At 41.5% G+C, this 22,429-nt stretch overlaps 1 protein-coding gene across 1 annotated transcript in view; it reads right to left on the bottom strand.

Annotated features, from left to right (window-relative positions):
* The window catches only part of JHY (junctional cadherin complex regulator), a 63,535-nt gene extending 50,177 nt beyond the window's left edge, over positions 1-13,358 (bottom strand). Inside the window, exon 1 of the mRNA XM_022560406.2 lies at positions 13,037-13,358. Coding sequence (XP_022416114.2) covers positions 13,037-13,350 — 314 coding nt within the window. The 5' untranslated portion in view covers positions 13,351-13,358. The remainder of the gene's footprint in view (positions 1-13,036) is intronic.
* Positions 13,359-22,429: the final 9,071 nt, after the last annotated feature.

Raw genomic sequence — 22,429 nt, 5'->3', positions numbered from 1 at the left:
GTCTGTAATCAGTACATATGACCCCAAATAAAGTCCTCCCTTTTCTCCATGACGATCTCAATTTTCAAAGTACCTCCTAGTCTTAACCAAAAAAGAAAAAAAAAATGCTGGTAATATGGCATATTTAGTGGCTGCTTTGATCTTCAAAAGCTAAATGGGAGAGATTTTCCTTCCTTGGTACAGTAGATGCAATCCTCTAATCAAAAAGAAAATGTAAATCATCTGGGCTTTTTATGCTATTTGATATTCCCATTTATAGAGGACATAATTTTATGCTGGGTAAACAAACTAATGGTGCCCCTAATGTTAATTTAATCTTCTTAATGTGGACCTAGAGTTCTTTGATTTGATGTAAAGCAAAAACTAGAGCAGAAAGCCCCAACTCCTATGTCTTGCTTTTTTGGCTGCGCTGCGAGGCTTGCGGGATGGGATCTTAGTTCCCTGACTGGGGATTGAACCCGGGCCACGGTAGTGAAAGCGCTGAGTCCTAACCGCTGGACTGCCAGGGAATTCCCCTTGTCACTTTGAATTTTTAGTTCGCATATTAAGACAGAAAACTTCTTGGGATAGGCTTCTCTTCCTTTTCCACCAAGGGAAGAAAAATGATATTCTCCTCCAGCAAAGTGCCTGAATGGAGATGGTCCACGTTTGTCAGGAAATTGACATCAAACCGTGCAACTCCCCGCTCCCGAAACTCCACAGGGCTGCCTGCCTCTGAGGCTTTGAGGAGGTTTCTCCATGTGATGTCCCCTCATGTGAACTTACAGGAGTTTTGGGCCCTGCCTTTCACTTGACTCCAAGGGTCACTGGGCATGTAGTGTCCCAGGGGCAGGGAGGGGGCCAGCAGGGCATAATCTAGATTTGGGACTGGACAGACCTGGGCTTAAGTTCTGGGTTTGCCACTACCTATCTGTGCATCAGCTGGCAAATCATGTCACCTCCGAGCTGGTTTCTGTCATCTGCAAGTAGGGATCAATTATATTTGTTCTGTTTATTTCTCAAGGTTGCATAAAATCAAAATGAGACAATATAGCTTTACTTCATGTTCTGTATTTGTGCTTATTTCACTATGGCAACCGTATCTTCTCACCTGGTTAAGGTCCTGGGCAGCAGGGACAGAGGGTTATCCTTCCTTCCCTAACCTCTACCCTGTGCTATGGGCAGAAGAGGCAACAAGTGATGCTTCAATCAATAACTGAGCATTAGATATTTATTTTATTTTATTTTTTTTTTTTTTAGATATTTTTTAAAAAAACCAACAGCAGTAAACTAGAACCTAAACATGCAGAAAAACTTCCTGCATTGGACCAAATCAGTGAATGATTTTAGGGCTTATCTTGTGCTGCATTAAGTATAAGGTTCAGCAGTGGTTGTTTAGATGGGGAAGAAAAGATGAAAGTACATCTTCAAGTAAATAAAGATATAAAGATTTTTCGAAATGAAGAAACATGCCATTTCCCGTATCGATGATATATTGAAAGGAAAAAGTGAGTCTAACTCTCCTCGTTCATTCATTCACTTGATTCGACAGAATTTAACTTTCCTCATGCATTTGCTCGCTGGCTGATTCTATATTTATTGAGCACATACTAAGTTAGGGGGATACAGCGGTGAGGGGGATACAGACCAGGAAGTGAGCTATTTGTGATTAGAGTGATGAGTGGCCATCAGGGCTCGGGAGGGACATCCAATCCCATCTTGGGGGAAAGGGCAGCCTTCTGAAGGAAGTGATGGCTTAGCTGAGACCGAAGGCTAAGAAGGGCAGGAAGTGTAAGCCAGGCTGAGGAAACAACACGTAAAAAGGAATGGAGGGGAGAGAGAACATGGGGCTTTCAAAGAACAAATTCTACGTGGATAAAAGGGAAGGTGGGAGGATTAGAACTCAGGGTTAAGCAGAGGTGAAATCTTGAAGGGCTTTGTAAACTCTGTGAAGGATTTGGCTTAACTGCATTAACTTGAGAGTTTGGATTTATTTAATTAAGTAAAAATCATTTAATTAGCGAGCAAAGATGTTATAGTAAGACAAATACTTTTGGATAGGCAAAGTGATGTTTTTGGAAAGGATTATGTACAGAGGCCATATGGTTTTTGGGGGCAAAGTTTTAGAACAGGTAGCCCTGTCCTCTGCACTATTTAGAGCAGGGGTTGGCAACCTTTAAAAGTCACACACGTTATTGGAGCCCACTGTCTTGCTGCTTTTCTGGGTGGGTTGTAGAGTGCTGGCTTCGGGAAGATGGCACAGAGCACACACTACTTACTACGTGCTGATCTAGGGAAAGCTTACAGTGGATCTCTAGTTTTCTCCTTATGGCAACCCTATGGGGAGGTGCTATTATTAGGCCCATTTAATAGATGAAGAAACAGGCTTCTGTCACTTTTCCAAGGTCACAGAGCTAATACGTGGTGCAGCCAGGATATAGACCCTGGCAGTTGGCCCTGGGATCTGGCTCCTGTCCAGTAACTCGCCCTGTATCACGCAGCCAATCCCAGAGGTGGTGGTGAAGTAGGTGTTGTTGCAGGGCCTGCCTTAGGGGAGTTAGTGAATCGGTCGGTCAGTCAGTTGGCCGGTCAACAAATATGTACTGAGTGGCTCCCCAAGTACTAGGCACTGGAGATGAGTGGTGAGTGAAACGGAAACAGGCGGATGGAACTGGCTGCTGAGTGAGGAAGACAGGCGGACGGATCTTACGCACCAACAGTACAGAACTACAGAATGTTATGGGCATTTAAACTAGGAGGACAGACCTTGTTTATCGATGAAAATATGTTGACCTCTTATTTCCAGATCCAATTGCTAGATGATATCTCAAAGTTCATTCCAACTCTCTTGTTCTGTGACCCTATGATGAACTCACAAGAGTCAATAAGCGAGGAATGCCCACTCTTTTTAACAACTAGGTAGTCTTTGATGATTGAAGGAAATGGAGTCTCTGACTTCCATCTCTGCAGTTATACTAAGAAAACTGGCACTCACACTGGTCACCAGACTTAACTAGCATTAGTTGATGATGGCATGATGTCCACAGTCAGGGCTATAGACACCCCTCAGTCTCATGGAATAAATGATACGGAATATTTTGGTTCTGAGAAATGGTACCGTAGAAAGTCAAAGGACGAGGGTCCTAGAATCAGACTGCCTGCGCTCAATTCCTGGTGCCACCAGTTACCGTGGAAGTGTGGGCAAGTTATTGTTCTTCTCTGTGCTTCAGCTCCTCATCAATAAAATGAGGATAATAATAGTACCTACCTAAAAAGAAAATAATAGTGCCTACCTCATAGTCGTTGAGAGTATTAAGCACATTTATATACGTATATATGTTTAGAACTATGCTCTCAGCATGGAGTAAGGAAGGTCCCAGGAAGGGCCGGTTATAAAAGCACATGCCAACGAGCTCCATCACTGGTCTTTGCTCGCTGTGTGTTGCGTTCTGTCACCAGGACACAACACTGGTGTGTACCATGCTTCCTCCTGATAGATCTCAAGGGATTCTTCTCTCCCTAGGGCTTAAGTTATTTCCAGGACACAAAGTTGTCTCGTGATGCACTAAGTGGGACCTTAGTGGCCTGAAAGAACGAACACTTATCTTTAAAAATCCAATTTTTTTTTTTACCACGACCTAGGCAGCATGGAGTGTCTGTTTGAACTGTAATTTAGGAAATGGGATTAAGAAATGTCGGTGTTTCCACATGATGAGATATTTTAAGAACTGCTGGAAGATGATGAGGAAGATAAAACTGGGAGAATTCAATTACTTTAGACCTTCAGAAAGAGCCGTAATTTCCAGCCTCAGCAAATTGCCATGCTTAGATGCCCACGGAAGCAATCTCACACGCCCTGGGAAAGACGGACATTTTAAGTGAAACCTGGAAAATACAGAAGGGTTTGAAACAAATCAGACATAATGAGTTGCTCTGGCTGCGAAGGATGTTTTTGAACCAATCGTTTGAAGAGACACTCTAATAATGTGTATTTACAAGATGAGAATCGGAAAGTGTGGCTCTTCTAAGAGCTTTAATGACACTGTACCGTGTACACCTGCCATGATTGTCTTAAAACATCCCCCTTTCTTCCCTTTTTGATGGAAACCATGTGTTGAGACAAATGGGAGTTTATGTTTTGCAAACTATCGAGCATGGAAAGCTGTAATACTTCACAGAAACAAATCTAATGGTTGAAATAGAACATGATACTAAAGAACCCCATTGTTCTGAGCTTATGTGCGGAGAAGCTCAATTGTGTTGTGTGGTCCAGGTCAACACACTGGAACAAAATGAGTGTGAAGTGCTCCTTCATCAGTAATCTTGTGCACACAAAACACGTACCTCATTTCCTCCCCATTTGACAGGAAGGTTATACAGACAACGAGTACACAATGCTTTTGTTGCCGTTCAGACAACAGATGCCAGGTCTGCCCTTCAGATGCCCAGGTTAGAAATGGATGCAGACAGGAAGGGGAGGGTGGTCTCATATGCGTATGCCATCCTGTCTGCTAGCTCTAATGGACCATATTTGAGCATGACTGTGACAACCTCAGTCCAAATAAAATCAAATCTCCATTTGACGAAGAGCCTCATATTCAGTTTAGTATTCAATCAAAAAATTACTAAAATTAGAGCATGTTTCTAGTACAATGAACATCCTTTGCACTCACAGTAAAATATTCAATAACTGGCCATTTTGCCTGTCGAGGAGGTGAATAAAAGCATTGCTATTAATCATTTAGCAGTTATTTATTTGCCACTTTAAGTAGGCAGTTAAATTGAAACTGCACATGTTATTATTGATTTAGGTTTAATTTAATCCTTTTAAACAGAACAATTATTCCCAATTTATATGCCATTAAATCTTTTATGCATATGAACAGCAAATTCAATTTCTGTTTAAGTGTAAAGTGTTTTTTGTGTTTTTTTTTTAAGTGTAAAGTTTTTAATGCTTCTTTAAGGAGCTATAAAACTGACAATTGTTTCCAAGGATTTCTGAGTTCTGTGTTCATCTTAATCTTTTTATCAACAGCTTTTAAGTAAATAAATCCAAAGGATTAAAAAAATCACTTTTGCAAGTACGAAATAAAATGGTTCCACAAGTCTACTGAAATGCTTTGGGGAGGCTATTTACAACCCAGAAAATTTCATTTAATGCAGGCATTTATTCTGCTAAAAATATTAAACATCTTAATAGAAGAAAGGTAGTTTAATGAACCAAAGGCCAAAGACTGTCTTTAGAAACACACTCAAGTGAAGGGACTGGATTGTTATCTGGTGAATTTTATTTACTGCAATTATAGAGTTTAGATAATTCCAACTAAAGTCCCTTTTTTTTTTCTTTTTGACAACAGGTTTATGGCTGCAAAATAACCAGATATTTGCCCCAAGTTCTTATTAGTGCCAGTCTTGATTCAAGGACAATCTGAGTGTTAAATGAAAATAAACTATCTTAAGAGGGCGTGTTAGTAATTGCAATGTAAAATTCTAGTACCTCGTTTCTAATTAACATTATCTTATGTGAAACAAAGGCTGCATCTTCACGAGGGAAATGCTGTGTGACACAGAACCTATTTAGAAACATAATTCCTCTCGTTCAGTGAGAGTTTACAGTGCTCAAGCCAGACATTTTCTGTGGAAGGCCTGGATATTCTTTTCATTCTCCAGAAACAATGGCTAAAAGCCAGGGACCCAGATTTACAACATGTCCAGGTGCATACACTTTCTTTAGACAGAGTCTCTTGTATTTTAAATGCCAGATATTTACAGCAACAGAATTTCCAGGTAGCTGTGACTTCATGGGAAAAAGTACTAGACAGGTCTTGACACCTGGGTCCTGGTCCAGATTTTGCCACTGAGCAGCTGTGTGAACTTGGGTGAATTTGTTATCCACTCCAGGCCTCAGGTTTCTCCTTTTACAATAAGGAATAGACTGACCTTTAAGAGTCCTAACAGCTCTCAGAATTCACGAATTTTTAAATTGAATTGGGCCTATCATGCGAAACTCAGCAATGTATATAAGTGTTGGGGAAAAAACATTTATTTTAAATTCAATCCATTAAAAATTATAGAAACCAAAGATTTCTCCATTTCCACATTTGTCAGGGAGCAGAAACAGATGAATGCAGTGGAGGTCATGAATTAAACTGTCTCCTTAGTTACTTGGTTACAACCTTCCTAATCCTCTTGATAAACCTGCAGGATTGCAGGTGATGTAAATTTAAATTACACTTTGTGAGGTTTCAAACTCACTATTTATTTACTTATTTTAACACAGTAATGCATCCCCATTTGGAAATAAGCTAGAAAGGAACTCGTGGTCATCTCCGAGGGCAATAAAATCCCAGGAGTCACAGTGGCTTTAGCATTTCTGGTGGGGACTGTGCCTCTGATAGACACAATTCATGCCCAGGCACACGCCTTACTCCCTCCTCTGCTTGTCTGTCACGATGGCACCGTGCCTGCTCTGAGGAGTGCATCAGGGTTTGACTGCTGCACAGTTTGTGAGCAAGTGAGCATAAAACAGCAATGATGGGGCTTCCCTGGTGGCGCAGTGGTTAAGAATCCACCTGCCAATGCAGGGGACAAGGGTTCGAGCCCTGATCTGGGAAGATCCCACATGCCGCGGAGCAACTAAGCCTGTGCGCCACAACTACTGAGCCTGCGCACCTAGAGCCCATGCCACAGCTACTGAGCCCATGTGCCACAACTACTGGGCCTGTGTGCCACAACTACTGAAGCCACCACAGTGAGAAGCCTGAGCACGGCAACGAAGAGTAGCCCCCGCTCGCCGCAACTAGAGAAAGCCCACGTGCAGCAATGAAGACCCAATGCAGCCAAAAATAAATAAATAAATTTATATTAAAAAAAACAGCAATGATGATGCCTACGACAAGTCACCTCTCTGCTATGACTATACCCACGTGATCAGAAATAAATAACCAAAACGCTAGTAGCTATCCCCAAATACTCTGTGAAACCCCTAGAATTCGGTGTATAGTAGAATGTGTTTGAAAGAGGTTGGCCAGCCAATGGCCTGAAACTGAAAATCTACCTAATCAAGACAGTATAAATCAACGTGGATGAATGCTGCTAGAAACTAACAGGAATGAGAGTTGACTCCTGGAAGCTCTCAGAATGTTCTTGGTTATACTAGAATATTAGATCTAGCCTCAAATGTCACATTTACTCTCCCAACCAGAGCAAAAAAAACAAAACAAAACTCTACAACACTTATGAGAGGAAGTAATCTCCCCTCAGCTTAAATATATCCAGTGTGTCCTACAAAACAGTCGGGGAAATTAAAATACTGAGTTTTAGTTTTTACTAAGTCTCCCTTTACCCACTTTCTGTTTTGCTTATCCCATACTGCTACTGAAGTCCTAGAAATCATCATTCAATATTTCACTTGATTCTTGTATTATTAATTGGAAACAACATACAGTGGTCCCTTGGTATCTGCGAGTGATTGGGTCCAGGACAGGCAGGGGATACCAAATTTCACAGGTGCTCAAGTCCCAGAGCCGGCCCTCTGTATCCACGGTTCCACATCCGCTAATTCAACCAATTATGGATTTTGTACTACTGCAGTACTATTTATTGAAAAAATCCTTCTATGAGTGAACCCGCTCAGTTCAAATCCATTTTGTTCAAGAGTCAACTATATATGAAAGTGTTTGAGAGGAAAAATTATATACCACCATAAAAATGAAGATTATTATTCCTGAGTCCTTTTCTTACCTTCAGACAATTCTGAAATTCAGTTCAACTAAGAATACCTTACTGTACCTGTCTCCCACCCAGTAATTTCTGGCACACGGTGGTTTATGAGACAGAATGTGGGATCTTGTGAAGGCTACACTTCCCACGTGATGAGAGAGACCTCAGTGAATGAAAACATTCCGTTTCCCAGGAGAGCTGCTGACGAATATAGGCTCTATGACCTCACTGCCCAAAGTAAAATGCCATTAATATTTATAGTATTCTGAGGGCACAGGATCCTTTATAAATTTGTATTACTTTACTGAAATTTATAATATTACATGCATATTTTAATCTGGCCTCAGTTTAGTCCATATTGAAGTCGTTACACCTTTAATTTTTGCTAGAGAGCAAAACTGAATCCTTTATCAGATCAGCCCTTGATCACCTATCTAGATACTTATAATTAGAAGCTCAGACTTTGATGTTAAAAGAGAGTTCATTCAGTTAAATTTCTGGCTCTGCCACTTAGTAGCTACGTACACCTACACAACTTTCAGGGCCTTGGTTCCTTATCTGCAAAATGGGGATAATAATGCCGATATCTAAGAGCCTCTTGTAAGGATAAATGAGATAATATATATCAAGCAAATAGTCCTACAAATGGTAGCTAATTATATTGAAGTATTTTTGTACATAAGACCTTATCAAACACATATACTAGTTACTGTACTGCTGCTTTCTGGTTTGTTTTTTTTTTTAACATATGAGGTTTCAGAAGGCCCCAGAGCTGAAGAGGTTATCTCTAATGCTCTAGGAATTACATTGATCTCTTTCTTCTGAGTGCCGAGTGTCATGGGGCTAGTTCTGGAGTGGGGTTTAAGGATTATCATATGAAGATCCTCTTTCCACTCTTGATTCATTCACTGCAGTCAATGCTGCTCCAATTTCCATTAAGTAAAAGGTTTTCTCTAATCCATATACATCGAACTGTGGCTTGACTTTGCGGAGGAACAAGGGAGTAATTGCTTTGAGGAGCTTCTAGTAACATCAAAACACAAGAGTAGGGCTCAAGTGATTTTGTCAGGCAGCTTTTAAAACGGTTGCCCATAAAAGCAAGAAGAAAGAGATCTTCTTCCGTTTTAAGGCAAGGCTTTGACTAATTATTTTGAACTACAATTCCCAGAATGCCATCTGCCTGACAGAAATGAAAGTCTTCTTGAATTTCATACTGAGAGCCTGAGATCAATTTGTCTATTTCATGGCTAGTAAACTACTCAGATCCAAGTAACAATACACCTAAGAAAGGTTTCCAAGGCTAAAGTGAGGCAGAGAAAAGGGGCCAGTAACAAAACACTCGCCTGAAGGATATTTTTGAGGCATTACTTGGCTAAATGCTTCAGTTCAGCTTTCCTTTGTAGTACAGAACTGGTCCTGTAAATGTTCAATGTATGAAGTACAGTCCAAGCAATTACTAGGGCTGTAACCCATTCTAACCCTGGGGATTATAGTCCATCATTAAGGATTTCCAAGGCAAATCCGTCCAAGGAAAATACCATTATTTAAGGATCTCTGAATCAGAAGGCCAAGGCCCTAATGATGCTTTTGACTTTGTATAAGTACGGTTTTTTTATTTTGAAATATACTGAGTGGTATTTACATTGTCCTTGGGTAAAAAGCAAGGTTAAAGTCAGGTCTCTGAGCCCCACTCAAAGAGGAAAAACTCAACATTGGAGAAATGAGGTCACGTAATGGATCCTTGCCTTGGTTTCTTCATCGTAAAAGTACAGACAAGAATACCTATCCACCACAAAAGATATTTCTTTTCCGATGCCCCTCCCACCCCCGTAGTAAATAAAAGTACCATTTATTACCTAGGAGACTATGACTCTCCTAGATTAGAGCTACAATACAAACATGGTTTAAAGGTCCCCAGCCTTTTTGGCACCAGGGACCGGTTTCGTGGAAGACAATTTTTCCATGGACGGGGGTGGGGGTTGGGGAGGGGGTGTGGTTCAGGCGGTAATGCGAGTCATGGGGAGCGATGGGGGGCGGCAGATGAAGCTTCATTCGCTGGCCCGCCGCTCACCTCCTGCTGTGCGGCCCGGGGTGGGGGTGGGGGGTTGGGGACCCCTGGTTTAAAGCATAGAGTCAGACTGCAGGAGTTTTCCGTTCCACCACCCACCCGGTGGAATAAATGGGTATAACATAACTGGTTTCTTTAAGCCTCATTTGTAGTCTTCAAGATGGGAGCATTATAGTGTCCACCTGTTGAGGCTGCCATAAGGATTAAATGAGATGATACATGTAAAGCGTTTGGCACAGGGATGGGCTCGGGACAAGCATTCTATAAATGCTATTGTTGTTAGAACCTTAAAGTAATCTGTGCCTTTTCTTGTTCCTTCCAACCCCAGTTCTAAACTGTCACCAAGTCCTATCAGTTCTTTATAAACATAAAGAATTACCTATGAAGTAATTAATTCATAAATTACCTATGAAGTAAATGAATAAAAGATTGCTACGAAGGATATACACTCATATAAGAGTATATGTGGGTTGGGACTTCCCTGGCAGTCCAGTGATTAAGACTCTGTGCTTCCACTGCAGGGGGCGAGGGTTTGATCCCTGGTCAGGGAACTAAGGTCCCCCATAACGTGTGGTGCAGCCAAAAAAAAAAAAAAAAGAGTATGTATTGATGTATTGGTTATCTCTGAGAGGAAGACAGGGACGGATTTGAGAAGGGGAACCAGGAAACTATCTAGCATTTTATGTTTTAAAAAATATATCTGAAACAAACATGGCAATAAGGGTAAGATGGTATTTTTCTCTGTACTTTTCTGTAGGTTAGAATTTTTTCTTGATTAAAAAACTCAGGGAGTTTCCTGGCGGTCCAGTGCTTAGGACTTGGCGCTTTCGTGCTTTCACTGCTGTGGCTCGGGTTCAATCCCTGGTTGGGGAACTAAGATCCTGCAAGCTGCACGGCGCAGCCAAAATACATAAATAAAATAAAAAGTATTTTAAAAAACACCTCAACATCAATAACAAAGCACTCTGACGTTGGGTGACTTTATCTCTGCCAGCTTCATCTTCCTAATCTGTAAACTGGGAATAGCAGCACTTTCTTGCAGGATTACAATGAAGAATTGAGTGAAATTCTTCAAAAGAGATGGCCTTTCGAAAGAGATGTCATTACTGTTATTGCTGTCATTGTAATTATTACCATCTGGTAGTCTCTTTGTCCACTGTGTTTTTACCCTCTAATTCATAATGCACCAGCTTGCAGAATAATCTCCCTTGCACACTGCTTCATCTCGCTGCCCTCCCCAGGAACCTGCACTTTCTCCTCCAGGTGTGCCCAACCCAGTCCAGTCAGGGGCGGCTGGCTGGTTAAAGCCTTCCTAAGCCCCTCTTTTGCCCCCCAGCTCTATGGCTGCACCTCAGTTATAGCATTTATCACTTGTACAGTGGACATACGAAGAGAGCGTTCGTTAAGTCCAATTTGTTCTTAAGTCCAACAAAGTTAGCCTAGGTGCCCAACTAACACAGTCGGCTGTAGAGTACTGTACTGGAATAGGGTTATGATACCTTCGCGTCCTTGAAAGTTTGCAGCTTGAAGGTTCGTATGTAGGGGATTTGCTGGACTGCGCTGTGAGATCCCCTAAGAAGCAAATGAGCTCGATTCAACTTGACATTTCCAGTGAAAGAGAGAAAGAGGGAAAGACGAAGAAAAAGACTCAGGGCTCGGCTCTCATTCTGGCTCCACACAACCCTTCGCTGTGACTGCATTCTTGGGGACACGTCATTTGAGTTCTGTGTTCCACGTCCTACCCGCGGCGTGGACTGGGGGCACTCCACGACAGTCCCCGTCAGCAGGCCCCTCCTCTGTCTACTTTCCCTACACTCAGAACAAATCCTCTGCCATCAAGTGGGGCTCAATGTGCCACACACATTCATTCTAATTCTCTTCTTTTTTTCCCAAATCTTACCTAGTCTCCAAAACCCTGCCTGCCCAAGCTCTAGGCCTTCCAATAAACTTTCCTCAATTTACTTTAACCCTAATTAAAGAAACATCTAACACATATAGAACTTATAGTCACTGTTCGAAGCGCTTTTTATATATGTATACATAGACTTATTTTCGCCTCACTGTAAGTCTGTGAGGTAACTATTATTACTATCCCATTTTTACTGAGGAGGAACTGAGGCACAAAGAGTTTAACTGGGCTTGGCCCAGGTCACACAGCTAGTCAGTGGCACAGTTTGAACCCATATGGTCTGCTTCAGATGCTCTGTACTTTGCCACCATCCCAAGACCCCTGTCTAATCAATAGCTTTTAACTTCAGTACTCTAGCATGTCATTTATATTTTCATTAAAACTGAGTAATATTGTACTCATTTAAATCCTCTTAGATGTTTTGGTGGCTTCTAGCCTAAAGTTAATACCGCATAAGTACTGATTATTAGAAATTAAATCTTTATGTAATTATATAAGCCCGGGAAGGTAGACCTCCCCTAGCTCAGGTAGGCTTCTACCCCCAGAACGTACTGTACTGATAGTGATGGCAATCCTGTGAGAGAAGCAGGCTGGCTCATTTGACAGATGAGAAAGACTGAAGGGACTTGTTTCAAATTATACACTAAACGGCAGTGCCTGGACCAACTCAAGACCACCTGGCTCCAAGTCATGGCATTTTGCTAGACCAGGCTTTCGGGGATTTCTCCAAGTGAGGTCACAGCAGTGGAGACACTTGGAATATGGACAGGAAATAAGGAGCATAAGAAAGGCAAATGCCCTTATTATTAATAACTATTCTCGTCTTATGCGTTGTTTTAAAAAATAGAAATGAATGTGACAAAAATCTTGGCTCCGAGCTGTCGTTAGCTGCTTGGAGACCTGTCTCACACACACTATGAAGGTGCCCATTACAACAGCCTGTCCAGAAACAGACTCACAGACTTAAAAAATAAACTTATGGTTATCAAAGGGGAAAGGCTGGGGAGAGGGATAAATTAGGAGATTGGGATTAACATGTACACACTACTATGTATAAAACATAATCAACAAGGACCTACTGTACAGGGAACACTGCTCAATATTCTGTAATAACCTATACGAGAAAAGAATCTGAGAAAGAACAGATATATGTATGTGTGTAACTGAATCACTTTGTTGTACACCTGAAACTAACACAACATTGTAAATCAACTGTACTCTAATATAAAATAAAAATTAAAAACAAAAAACAAAAAAACGAAAACCAAGAGCCTGTCCTCACTTTCACTTGGGACAGTACCAGTAATTAACAATGCATTTCGGAACCCACTGTTTTCTTACACAAGCCAATTCCTTACCTGTTATTCGCACCAGCATCTTGGGTATGGAGGTTTCTCTGAGCTGCTTTTCTGCTTGCTTCCTCTTCCGTCTCACTCAAGTTCTCCTCCTCTAAGCTGTCAGGCTCCATGTCGTTGTCCTGAATTTGGTCTTCAAGTTTAGACTGGGACTTGATCTCTTGAGTGAGGCTTTCTGAATCAGATTCCAAGGAGTCTTTTGAAATCAAATGTAAGTCTTCTTTCTTAAAAGGTGGCTCTGTGGACTGGACCTTTAAGTTGGTGTGATGAACAGGAGACTGAATAGAGAGCTTGGGAATTAATTTACGATGAATCATCTTGAGAAAATAACAAAAATGAACAGGGATACTCTTGTGGATGGCAGCAGCTGAATGTTTAAAGTCGTGGTTCGCAAAAGAATTTGCCTAAAAAAATTATATTTATGTTACTCTGTGACTACTGAAATCTCTTTAATGCCAATGTTAATCAAAAAATTAAATAAGAGAAACTTGTTATTACCTGCAGGCTTTTGTATGCCCCCTTTTGTGTGTATGAGAAAGGTCTATTGGAAAAACTGTTATGTTTTTCTCTCTACAGAAACACATCTGATGTAGAGCTCATAAACAGTCTGAGTAATCAAATGCAGCTTTATTGAGAAAATTAATGACTGGATTCCTTTTTTGAGCGTCCAAGGGCCTGTTACAGATAAGCCCGGACAAAGCGAAATGGCTAATTAGGGACAGTACTTCAATGCATTATTTCCAAGACCCAGGGCACTGATATAAATATGCCATGTTCAGTAGTATTTATGGACAGAGTAAAACAGGTTCAGGGTCTGCCTTTTGGAAAATAAAGGAGAGGGAGAGAAGTAGAGTATGGTTTCCACAGTTGGAACTGTAAAACTGATGGAAGCTGTTTTGCTCCTAAACCTATATTGGCTGACTCTATCATTTGGAAGACTTTTTGATATCCAGATTGCTGTTAGGTAGGAATGTGTAATTTAGGTGGACATTACATAGAGATCAACCTCAGCTCAGAGGAAAAAACAAAAAACAAAAAACCCACGATAATGATTAAAACTGTTCAACAAAAGATTTGGTGGCCTTGTGAATTCTGCCATTCAGTGATTCATAGCAGAGGCTGGGTGTCCACCTACCTGAACGGAATGCAGTTGTGGGGAATGCTGGGTGGGTGAAAGATTGGCCTGAATAACAGCTCGGGTCCCTTGTAACTAGCTTAAGAGTATGATTCCAAGTGAGCCCTCCCTGTCTCAAAGGGCTGTCATAAAGACCCACGAGATGGTTTACGGAAAGGATGCTTTGAGTTCACATAGGATTGAAAGGAAGTGATGTTTTTGGATGTGCTTCCTTTCATCTCTACTTGGCATTTCTATTTGCTCTGTCTTCCATCTCACTGCCTTTATGCTGTTTTTGTTGTTGTTGTTTTTCTGTAGGTCAGGTAACAGAAACAACCTTTCTCATCAGAGATTACTGTAAAATTTGTTTCAATGGCTTGCTCTTGTTCTTTGGGCAAATCCTCTCTTTAATTAAATAACACGACCTTCTTCCTAGTCCTAGTTGACCTTGTTGCTAATATTTCCAAGAAACATCCTCAACTCCTTGGAGGAAAGCAACTTAACAAACAAAACAGACCAAAGGTAACATTCATACTTAAATACATCTGATATTTAAATATCTATGGTTTTCTTTTTAATTCAAAGTTCCCCCTGTTGGTAGACTAACATATTATTGTCAAACTGCACAGACCAGTTTGCTGTATTAATTCTCTTATTTTAAAAATACGAATTTCATTCTACCATATTATTTTAATTTTGATAAGCAGATCAACTGTTGCTTTTAGGATATTTTTAGAAAGTGTCAAATCCCTCAAATACTAACACATTTTAACTGAAACAGTTTGTGATAAACACCAGTCTTACTTTAAGAGTTCAAGTCACTGTACTTGGGATCTTAAAGAAAACTTAAAATAATCATTATATTTCAATTTGGAATTGCTCCTTCATGAAATAATTCAGTCCCTTCAATTTCTCTTTTAAATACATGGACTAGGATTTCTTGGAGTTAATCAATTAAAAATGTCCATAGAAGAAGATATAATTTTTGTCATTAATGAAGTTTGGGAGATTATGAAGAGAGCAAAGGCAGATACCATCCAAGTTGGGTCGTCTGTGGAAGGTGTGATTTTATGAAAGCATGGGATTAAAGTAGGAAAAGCTGATAGCTGAAATAAATTAAAAGCGGGCCTTTTAAATGTAGTGAATGTGGCTGCCTAGTGGCACAAAGTTTCTCACTGAAATTTCTGACCAAGAGGGGCTGACACATCTCCTAAATAAACAAGACAGACAGGGATAAACCGGTGGCACTAAGAAACGGCTAATTCCCTAGGGGTCCCTTCAAGACCTTGGGCCTAGCCCATTAGTACTGGGAGAAACACATTTCCTTCTGTAGGTGAAAAGGAGCCCTGCTTTAAGGACTCACCTACCAAGATGAGTGGTAGAGGAAAAGGTGCCCTGTTTTGGAACAAGCCCGAAGCTGCCCAAAGGGGAGTTGGGTTTATTTTCTCCACCCCCCTTTTCTCCGATGGACAAGACTGGGCAACCAAGAGCATTTTAAGGCCCAGGAAGTGATGGGTCCGGTGGGTCTGATGCCCTGGACCGGTCTAATCAACCCACGCTAGGGCTGCTCTGGGAGTCTGGGCGCCAAAGTCTTTCCAGATCCCGGTCACCTGGGCCCCGTCCCTGCCTCGGCCACCGTCTGCCCTTCCCGCCTGGGTCCCAAGTGCTCCCCGGCGCGGGCTCCTTTGAGTTCGCCCCGTCCAGATCCAGTTTCCTCGAGAGGTTTCCTGCCGTCCCCACTCCCAGTCCCACCCCTCCCAATCCCCTCCTCTGGCACACCGCCCACCCCGCCTGTCACCTGCCCGGCGTTCCTGGCTGCCGCGACCCCGGCGGGCCCTCATCCTCAGCGCCTCCGCAACCTGGCTGCCCGGCGCCTCCCAGTCCCGCCCCGCGTCGCCCGGCGCTGCCCTGGAGACCGGGGCCAACAGGGCCCACCCCGCGCGGCTCGGCCAGCACGGCCGTGGGTGGGGCCGCACCGGGGGGCGGGGCCGGTGCGGTCCAGGCTCCAGCATCCCGATCACTCGGTGCCCTGTCTTGTCCTGGTGGAGAGGGTGGGAACGGTTGTGATGAGGGTGGCCAGGGGAGAGCTCCCAGGACCCCGGGAGCTCTCGAAGAAGCTGCTCGCAGGTCACACTGGCTTTTCCAAAGTTGTAATGCAAGGAAAGACGGGGCACCGAGTGGGAGGAGATATTTGCAACACATACTGCTAGGAAACGTGAAGAACAAGTTAAGAAGGCAAAGAATCCAGTTAAAGAATGGGCAAATGACTTGAACAGGAATGTCCCAAAAGAAACCCAGTGGCCAATAACTGTTGTTGATTGAAAAGGTGCTTAATTCATTAATAATCAGAAGCGGATAAATTAAGACCACCGTGGATATAGCTCCATACTCACCAGTTGGGCATGCGTTAAAATATCTGACAGCGCCCAGGGTTGGAGAGGAGGGAGAGCAAAGACCCCCCCATATACTGCAGACGGGAGTGTGAGGCCTTGCAGACACTTTGGAAAATGGCTTGACATTAGCTAGAATGTGTACACCCTATGGTTCAGCAATTTCACCTTTAGGCATTTACCCCACAGCTGTGTGTGCTTCTGGGCAACCAAACTGGAAATAACTGAAATGTCCATCCAATTGATGGATCAACATTAATGTCCATCAATAGAATAGATAATTAAACTGTAGTATTCCATATACTGACCTACTATACAATAGCGAAAATGAATGAAACACAGCTGTGTGCAATGATACAGAGGCATCTTAAAAATATATTGATAATATTGAGTTTTAAAAAAACCCAAATAATTTTGTATATAAATATTTATAAAGGCAAAATTAAACTGTATTATGTTTATGGATGCACACTTAGTAAAGAAAACTATGAAAACAAAACCAAAGTAGTGATTCTCATAAAGTTAGGATTGTGGTCAGTTCTGATGGGCAGGGCAGGGTGGGGATTTTTAGGGAAGAGTGCCTTTGAGATTGTATTTCCTGACTTTTAATGCTGGTTACATAGATATTCATTTTATAACAATTGATTAAGCTATACATTTATGTACGTGTAGAATATTACACTATTTAAAAAATCTTCAAAGAAGTGTAAAGAAAGGAAGTGTTGGGAATTAGATTCATATTAACACAGCATTAAAACCACAAATAGATTTGAATAACTGACTTCAGAGAGGCAGGAATTCTTCAATGTCAGTTGCCTCATTAATGATCGGAAACACAGAGAATTGGAAAAATCTTGAGTACTCAATTTTACCATTTTTTATTCTGCTTTTTATTAGAGTTAGATTTTTTTTGACAAGGGAATTAAAACCTTTATTATGGTAAAATAATTGAACCCTACAACATTGCTTGCTTTATTTGATTTGATTATGACTCAGGAATGCATGACTGATTAAAGCTACATCCTAGTTTTGTTTCATATGCTTGTGGTTGATGCTATTATCTTTAAAAATATCTATTTGCTGTCACCTTTGACTTTTAGTTCAACAGTGATTTATTAATTTACTGGTCAAATTTCATTATAAAAACTTAAAGTAATTTTCTTCCACCTTCCCTTATTTTATTGAAATAAATATAGTTGGAATTGACTAAGAGGCCTCTGACTGATTTGGAAATAACTTTTTTCATTAGTGGCATCTTTTCTTTAATTAATTAATTTTTTAATTGAAGTATAGTTGATTTACCATGTTATGTTAGTTTCAGGTGTACAGCAAAGTGATTCAGTTGCGTATATATATGTACCTACATATATATGTATATATATATGTATTCTTTTCCAGATTTTTTTCCCATATAGGTTATTACCAAATATTGAGTATAGTTTCCTGTGCTACACAGTAGGTCCTTGTTGATCTATTTTATATATAGTAGTGTGTATATGTTACTCCCAAACTCCTAATTTATCCCTCCCCACCACCATTCCCCTTTGGTAACCATAAGTTTGTTTTCTTTTTTCTTTTTACTTTTTTTTTTTTTTGGCCACACCACATGGCTTGTGGGATCTTAGTTCCCCAATCAGGGATCAAACCCCGGCCCTGGCGGTGAAAACACTGAGTCCTAACCACTGGACCCCCAGGGAATTCCCCATAAGTTTGTTTTCTAAGTCTGTGAGTCTATTTCTGTTTTGTAAATAAGTTCATTAGTATCATTTTTTTAGATTCCATGGATAAGTGATATCATATGATATTTGTCTTTCTCTGCCTGACTTACTTCACTTAGTATGATAATCTCTAGGCCCATCCATGTTGCTGCAAATGGCATTAATTCATTCTTTTTTGTGGTTGAGTGATGTTCCATTGTATATATGTACCACATATTCTTTGTGTGTGTGTGTGTGTGTGTGTGTGTTACGCGGGCCTCTCACTGTTGTGGCCTCTCCCGTTGCGGAGCACAGGCTCCGGACGTGCAGGCTCAGCGGCCATGGTTCACGGGCCCAGCCGCTCCGCGGCCTGCGGGATCTTCCCGGACCGGGGCACGAACCCGTGTCCCCTGCATCGGCAGGCGGACTCTCAACCACTGCACCACCAGGGAAGCCCTACCACATCTTCTTTATCCATTCCTCTGTGATGGACATTTTGGTTGCTTCCATGTCTTGGCCATTGTAAATAGCCTTTGAGATCGTATTTCATGACTTTTAATGCTGGTTACATAGATATTCATTTTATTATAATTCATTAAGCTATACATTTATGTATGTGTAGAATATTACACTGTTAAAAAATCTTCAAAGGAAGGAATGGTTGGGAATTATGTTCATATTAACACAGCATTGAAACCACAAACAGATTTGAATTACTGTATTCAAAGAGGCAAGAATTCTTCAATACCAGTTGTCTCACTAATGACAGGAAACGTGGAGCACTGGAAAATATCTTTAGTACTCAGTTTTACCATTTTTTATAAAATGAGTAACAGGTTTTTGTTTGTTGATTGGTTGGTTTGTTTTGGCTGCGTTGGATCTTCGTTGCTGCGCGTGGGCTTTCTCTAGTTGTGGCGAGCGGGGGCTACTCTTCGTTGTGGTGTGTGGGCTTCTGACTGCGGTGGCTTCTCTTGTTGCAGAGCCGGGCTCTAGGCATGCAGGCTTCAGTAGTTGTAGCGTACGGGCTTAGTTGCTCCACAGCATGCAGGATCTTCCCGGACCAGGGCTCAAACCCGTGTCCCCTGCATTGAAAGGCAGATTCTTAACCACTGCGCCACTAGGGAAGTCCAATTTTACCATTTTTTATTCTGCCTTTTATTAGAGTTAGATTTTTTAAAAAATTTTTTGACAGCAGGGACCTTGTGAGTATACAACAGGACCTCAATGTTACTTGAAGAAATGAAAGCAAGGTTGCTGAAAGCATTGATGTTTTTCTGTCCAGCATATTATACAGTTAACATCAGAGCAACTGCAAACAAACTCCACGCAGAAGGATTTATTCCTCATAGCAGCTAACAGGATATGTTATATAATCAGAGCTAAGTCATTCACACTTTTTGACTGTCTCATTACTGGTCTGTGGAAATTGATGCTATGGTTCTTCAGACTCTTCAAGTATTTTCTGCATTATCCAGAAAAGAGTTTATTCTGCTTGTCTGAAAATGAGTGGTTCGTATGAGTCAGGAATCCACCAAACCAGCAGCTACTTGCAGAGACTAGTCACGCACAGAGGATGGAATACCCTGAACTTGATTTTCCTCCTTCCTCTTCTGGAATGGCTGTTCTGATTATTCTTACTCAGAGTCACTAAAGGCTGGAATAATAAACACAGGTGGCAGTCAGGGTCCAATCAGGAGACAGAAGCCACAGCAGTTTTTGTTTGTTTCTTTGTTTGTTTGTTTTTGCGGTACACGGGCCTCTCACTGTTGTGGCCTCTCCTTTTGCGGAGCACAGGCTCCGGACGCGCAGGCTCAGCGGCCATGGCTCACGGGTCTAGCCGCTCTGCGGCATGTGGGATCTTCCCGGACCGGGGCACGAACCCGTGTCCCCTGCATCGGCAGACGGACTCTCAACCACTGCGCCACCAGGGAAGCCCAGCAGTTATTTTAATGGAAATAATTTAATATGAAGATTTATTGACTGAAAAGTAGCAAAGGGAGCCCAGGTATCCTGGGAATAGTAGCTACAGGAAACAATTACCCGCCCCACTATTTCTGGGGGAATACAGGGAAGAATTTGTAACGATCAACATTTAGAAGCTGGAAGAAAGGGGCCAGTGCTGGGACGAGGAGGAAATTCCAAGCTGATGAGTGCTGGTGTCTTTAAGAGGTGTGATGAAGCTGGTTCTGGGAGCACTGAGAAAACTGGCGCCAACTGCTGCTACTGAAACAGGCTGAGCTGCGGGGGTGAAGAAATATGTCAGGACGACTCTGAGAGGAAAAAGCAGGGGAGGAACAGTCCCTTTTCCTTTTCAAGCTGTGTAGTGTCCCTCTACCGCCCCCTACTGGCAGAGCCTAACAAGGAGTGACTGGCCAAGGAGAAAAGAGGTTTGCAGAAGTTGCCCCCGTATGACAGCAGAGTGCATGAGTGCGTTCGAAGCGGAGAGACAGTGGTTTAATAAACAGCACAGAGATACACTGTTCTGCAGAATTCTGCATATGAACAAAATAAAGCTGTAAAGTGCATTATTATTATGGTAATAATGATGATAATTTACATATGATTAACAACTTCCCGGGGTTTGCAAAGTGCTTTTGCATATGTCATCTGTTCAGAATCGAACTGGCAATCTGATGCTGAACTAACTAAACCACAAAGAAGAATGAGAAAAACACGTCAAAAAATGATCAAAATAGTAATAGGGTAGTTCTCAGCCCAGGGTGGTTCTGTCCACCAGAGAACATTTGGCAATGTCTGGAGACATTTTCTATTGTCATGACTTAGGGGAGTGCTACTGGCATCTAGTGGGTAAAGGCCAGGAACGCTGTTAAACATCCCACAATACACAGGACTGCCTCCACAACAAAAAATTATCCAGTTAAAAATGTCAGTAGTGCTGAGGTTGACAAACCCTGCGCTAGACTAACGGCCCTTGGTCTGTGGCCACAAGGTACCCAAGTGCATGATTCTGTCTTTGTACCGACACATGCATGGCACTGACTTATAATTAGCTGTTAATGGTTCTGTCATCTCCTCACTATACTATAAGCTCTGAGAGACCAAGGACTAGTTGTGCCCATGACACCTAATAGATGCTCAGTATACATTGAGGAAAAGCCACAATGCCTTACACTTCAGCACTTGAATGGAGAGTAGATAAGTGTAGCCCGTCAGACCTTTTTCTAGAGATATGCTCATATGCGGCACATAACTAGGATGATTAAATAACTTATTATTAAAATCCAGAATACATTCAAGAAATTTAAAAAAGATGCTATTAATAAATAAAATAAGGCAATAGGTATGGCCTGAAATTGTCTTGGATAGCCGGAAAGTGGTTACTCTCTGTAACTCTAACAAGTTTAAATGTCTGGTTCCTTCACTTATATGTTAAATTAGGAGCAGTAAATTAGGAATGAGGAGAGAAGGGCACTCTGAGGACAGAAAGAAAGGACAGTACCAGCAAGTAAAGGAACAGAAATGACATAAGAGATGTTCAAAAAGACCCAGAGCCACCTGGGGTCCTTTGGTGTAAGCAACAAGCAACCGCATAGCTGAAAACCCTGTGTGAGAATCATGGTATTAGAGCAAGCATGATTAATTTTCATAATGATTAAATTTTTTAAAAACCCATATAAAATAGATCAGTTTAATAAATACTAGAAAGGTAAAAATCAGGTAATATATTTTACAAAGATTTTTATCCAAAATATTAAAATGTTTAAAATTTCAAGGGATAAACTCTCAATCATCCAGAAAAATATACTTATTTAGCATAACCAGTCTTGAGAATTTTAGAGGACTGAAGCTGTGTAAATGCAGTTCAACAGGGAGATGTGCAGGGAACACTAACACTGTTCTAGGAGAACTAGTCGAGTGCTGGGCAAGCCTGGATGGAGGGAGGGGAGTTCTGCCTGCTGGGATCAGAAGCTTTAGGGACAAGATGATCCCATATAATGGCTCTTACGAATACAAATTAACAAATAATCAACGATTGCCTTTCTTCTTGTTTTGATTCCTTGGTTTTCTTTTCTAAAAATAATTTTAAAACGTTTGTATTATGGCAATTTAAGAACATACAACAGTAGAGAGAAAGGTAGCCCTCGTCCAGCTTCAAAAATGATCAATCTGTGAGCAATCTTGTTTCTACACATACTGTTCTCTACTCCGACCAGATTATTTAAAAGTAAATCCC

This window comes from Delphinapterus leucas, chromosome 7, assembly GCF_059928025.1.
Source record: "Delphinapterus leucas isolate spDelLeu-1000000601 "Yukka" chromosome 7, BTC_Dleu_Yukka2, whole genome shotgun sequence".
NCBI lineage: Eukaryota > Metazoa > Chordata > Mammalia > Artiodactyla > Monodontidae > Delphinapterus > Delphinapterus leucas.
The sequence above is the reverse complement of the archived record's forward strand: the minus strand, read 5'-3'. Positions and strand labels throughout refer to the sequence as shown.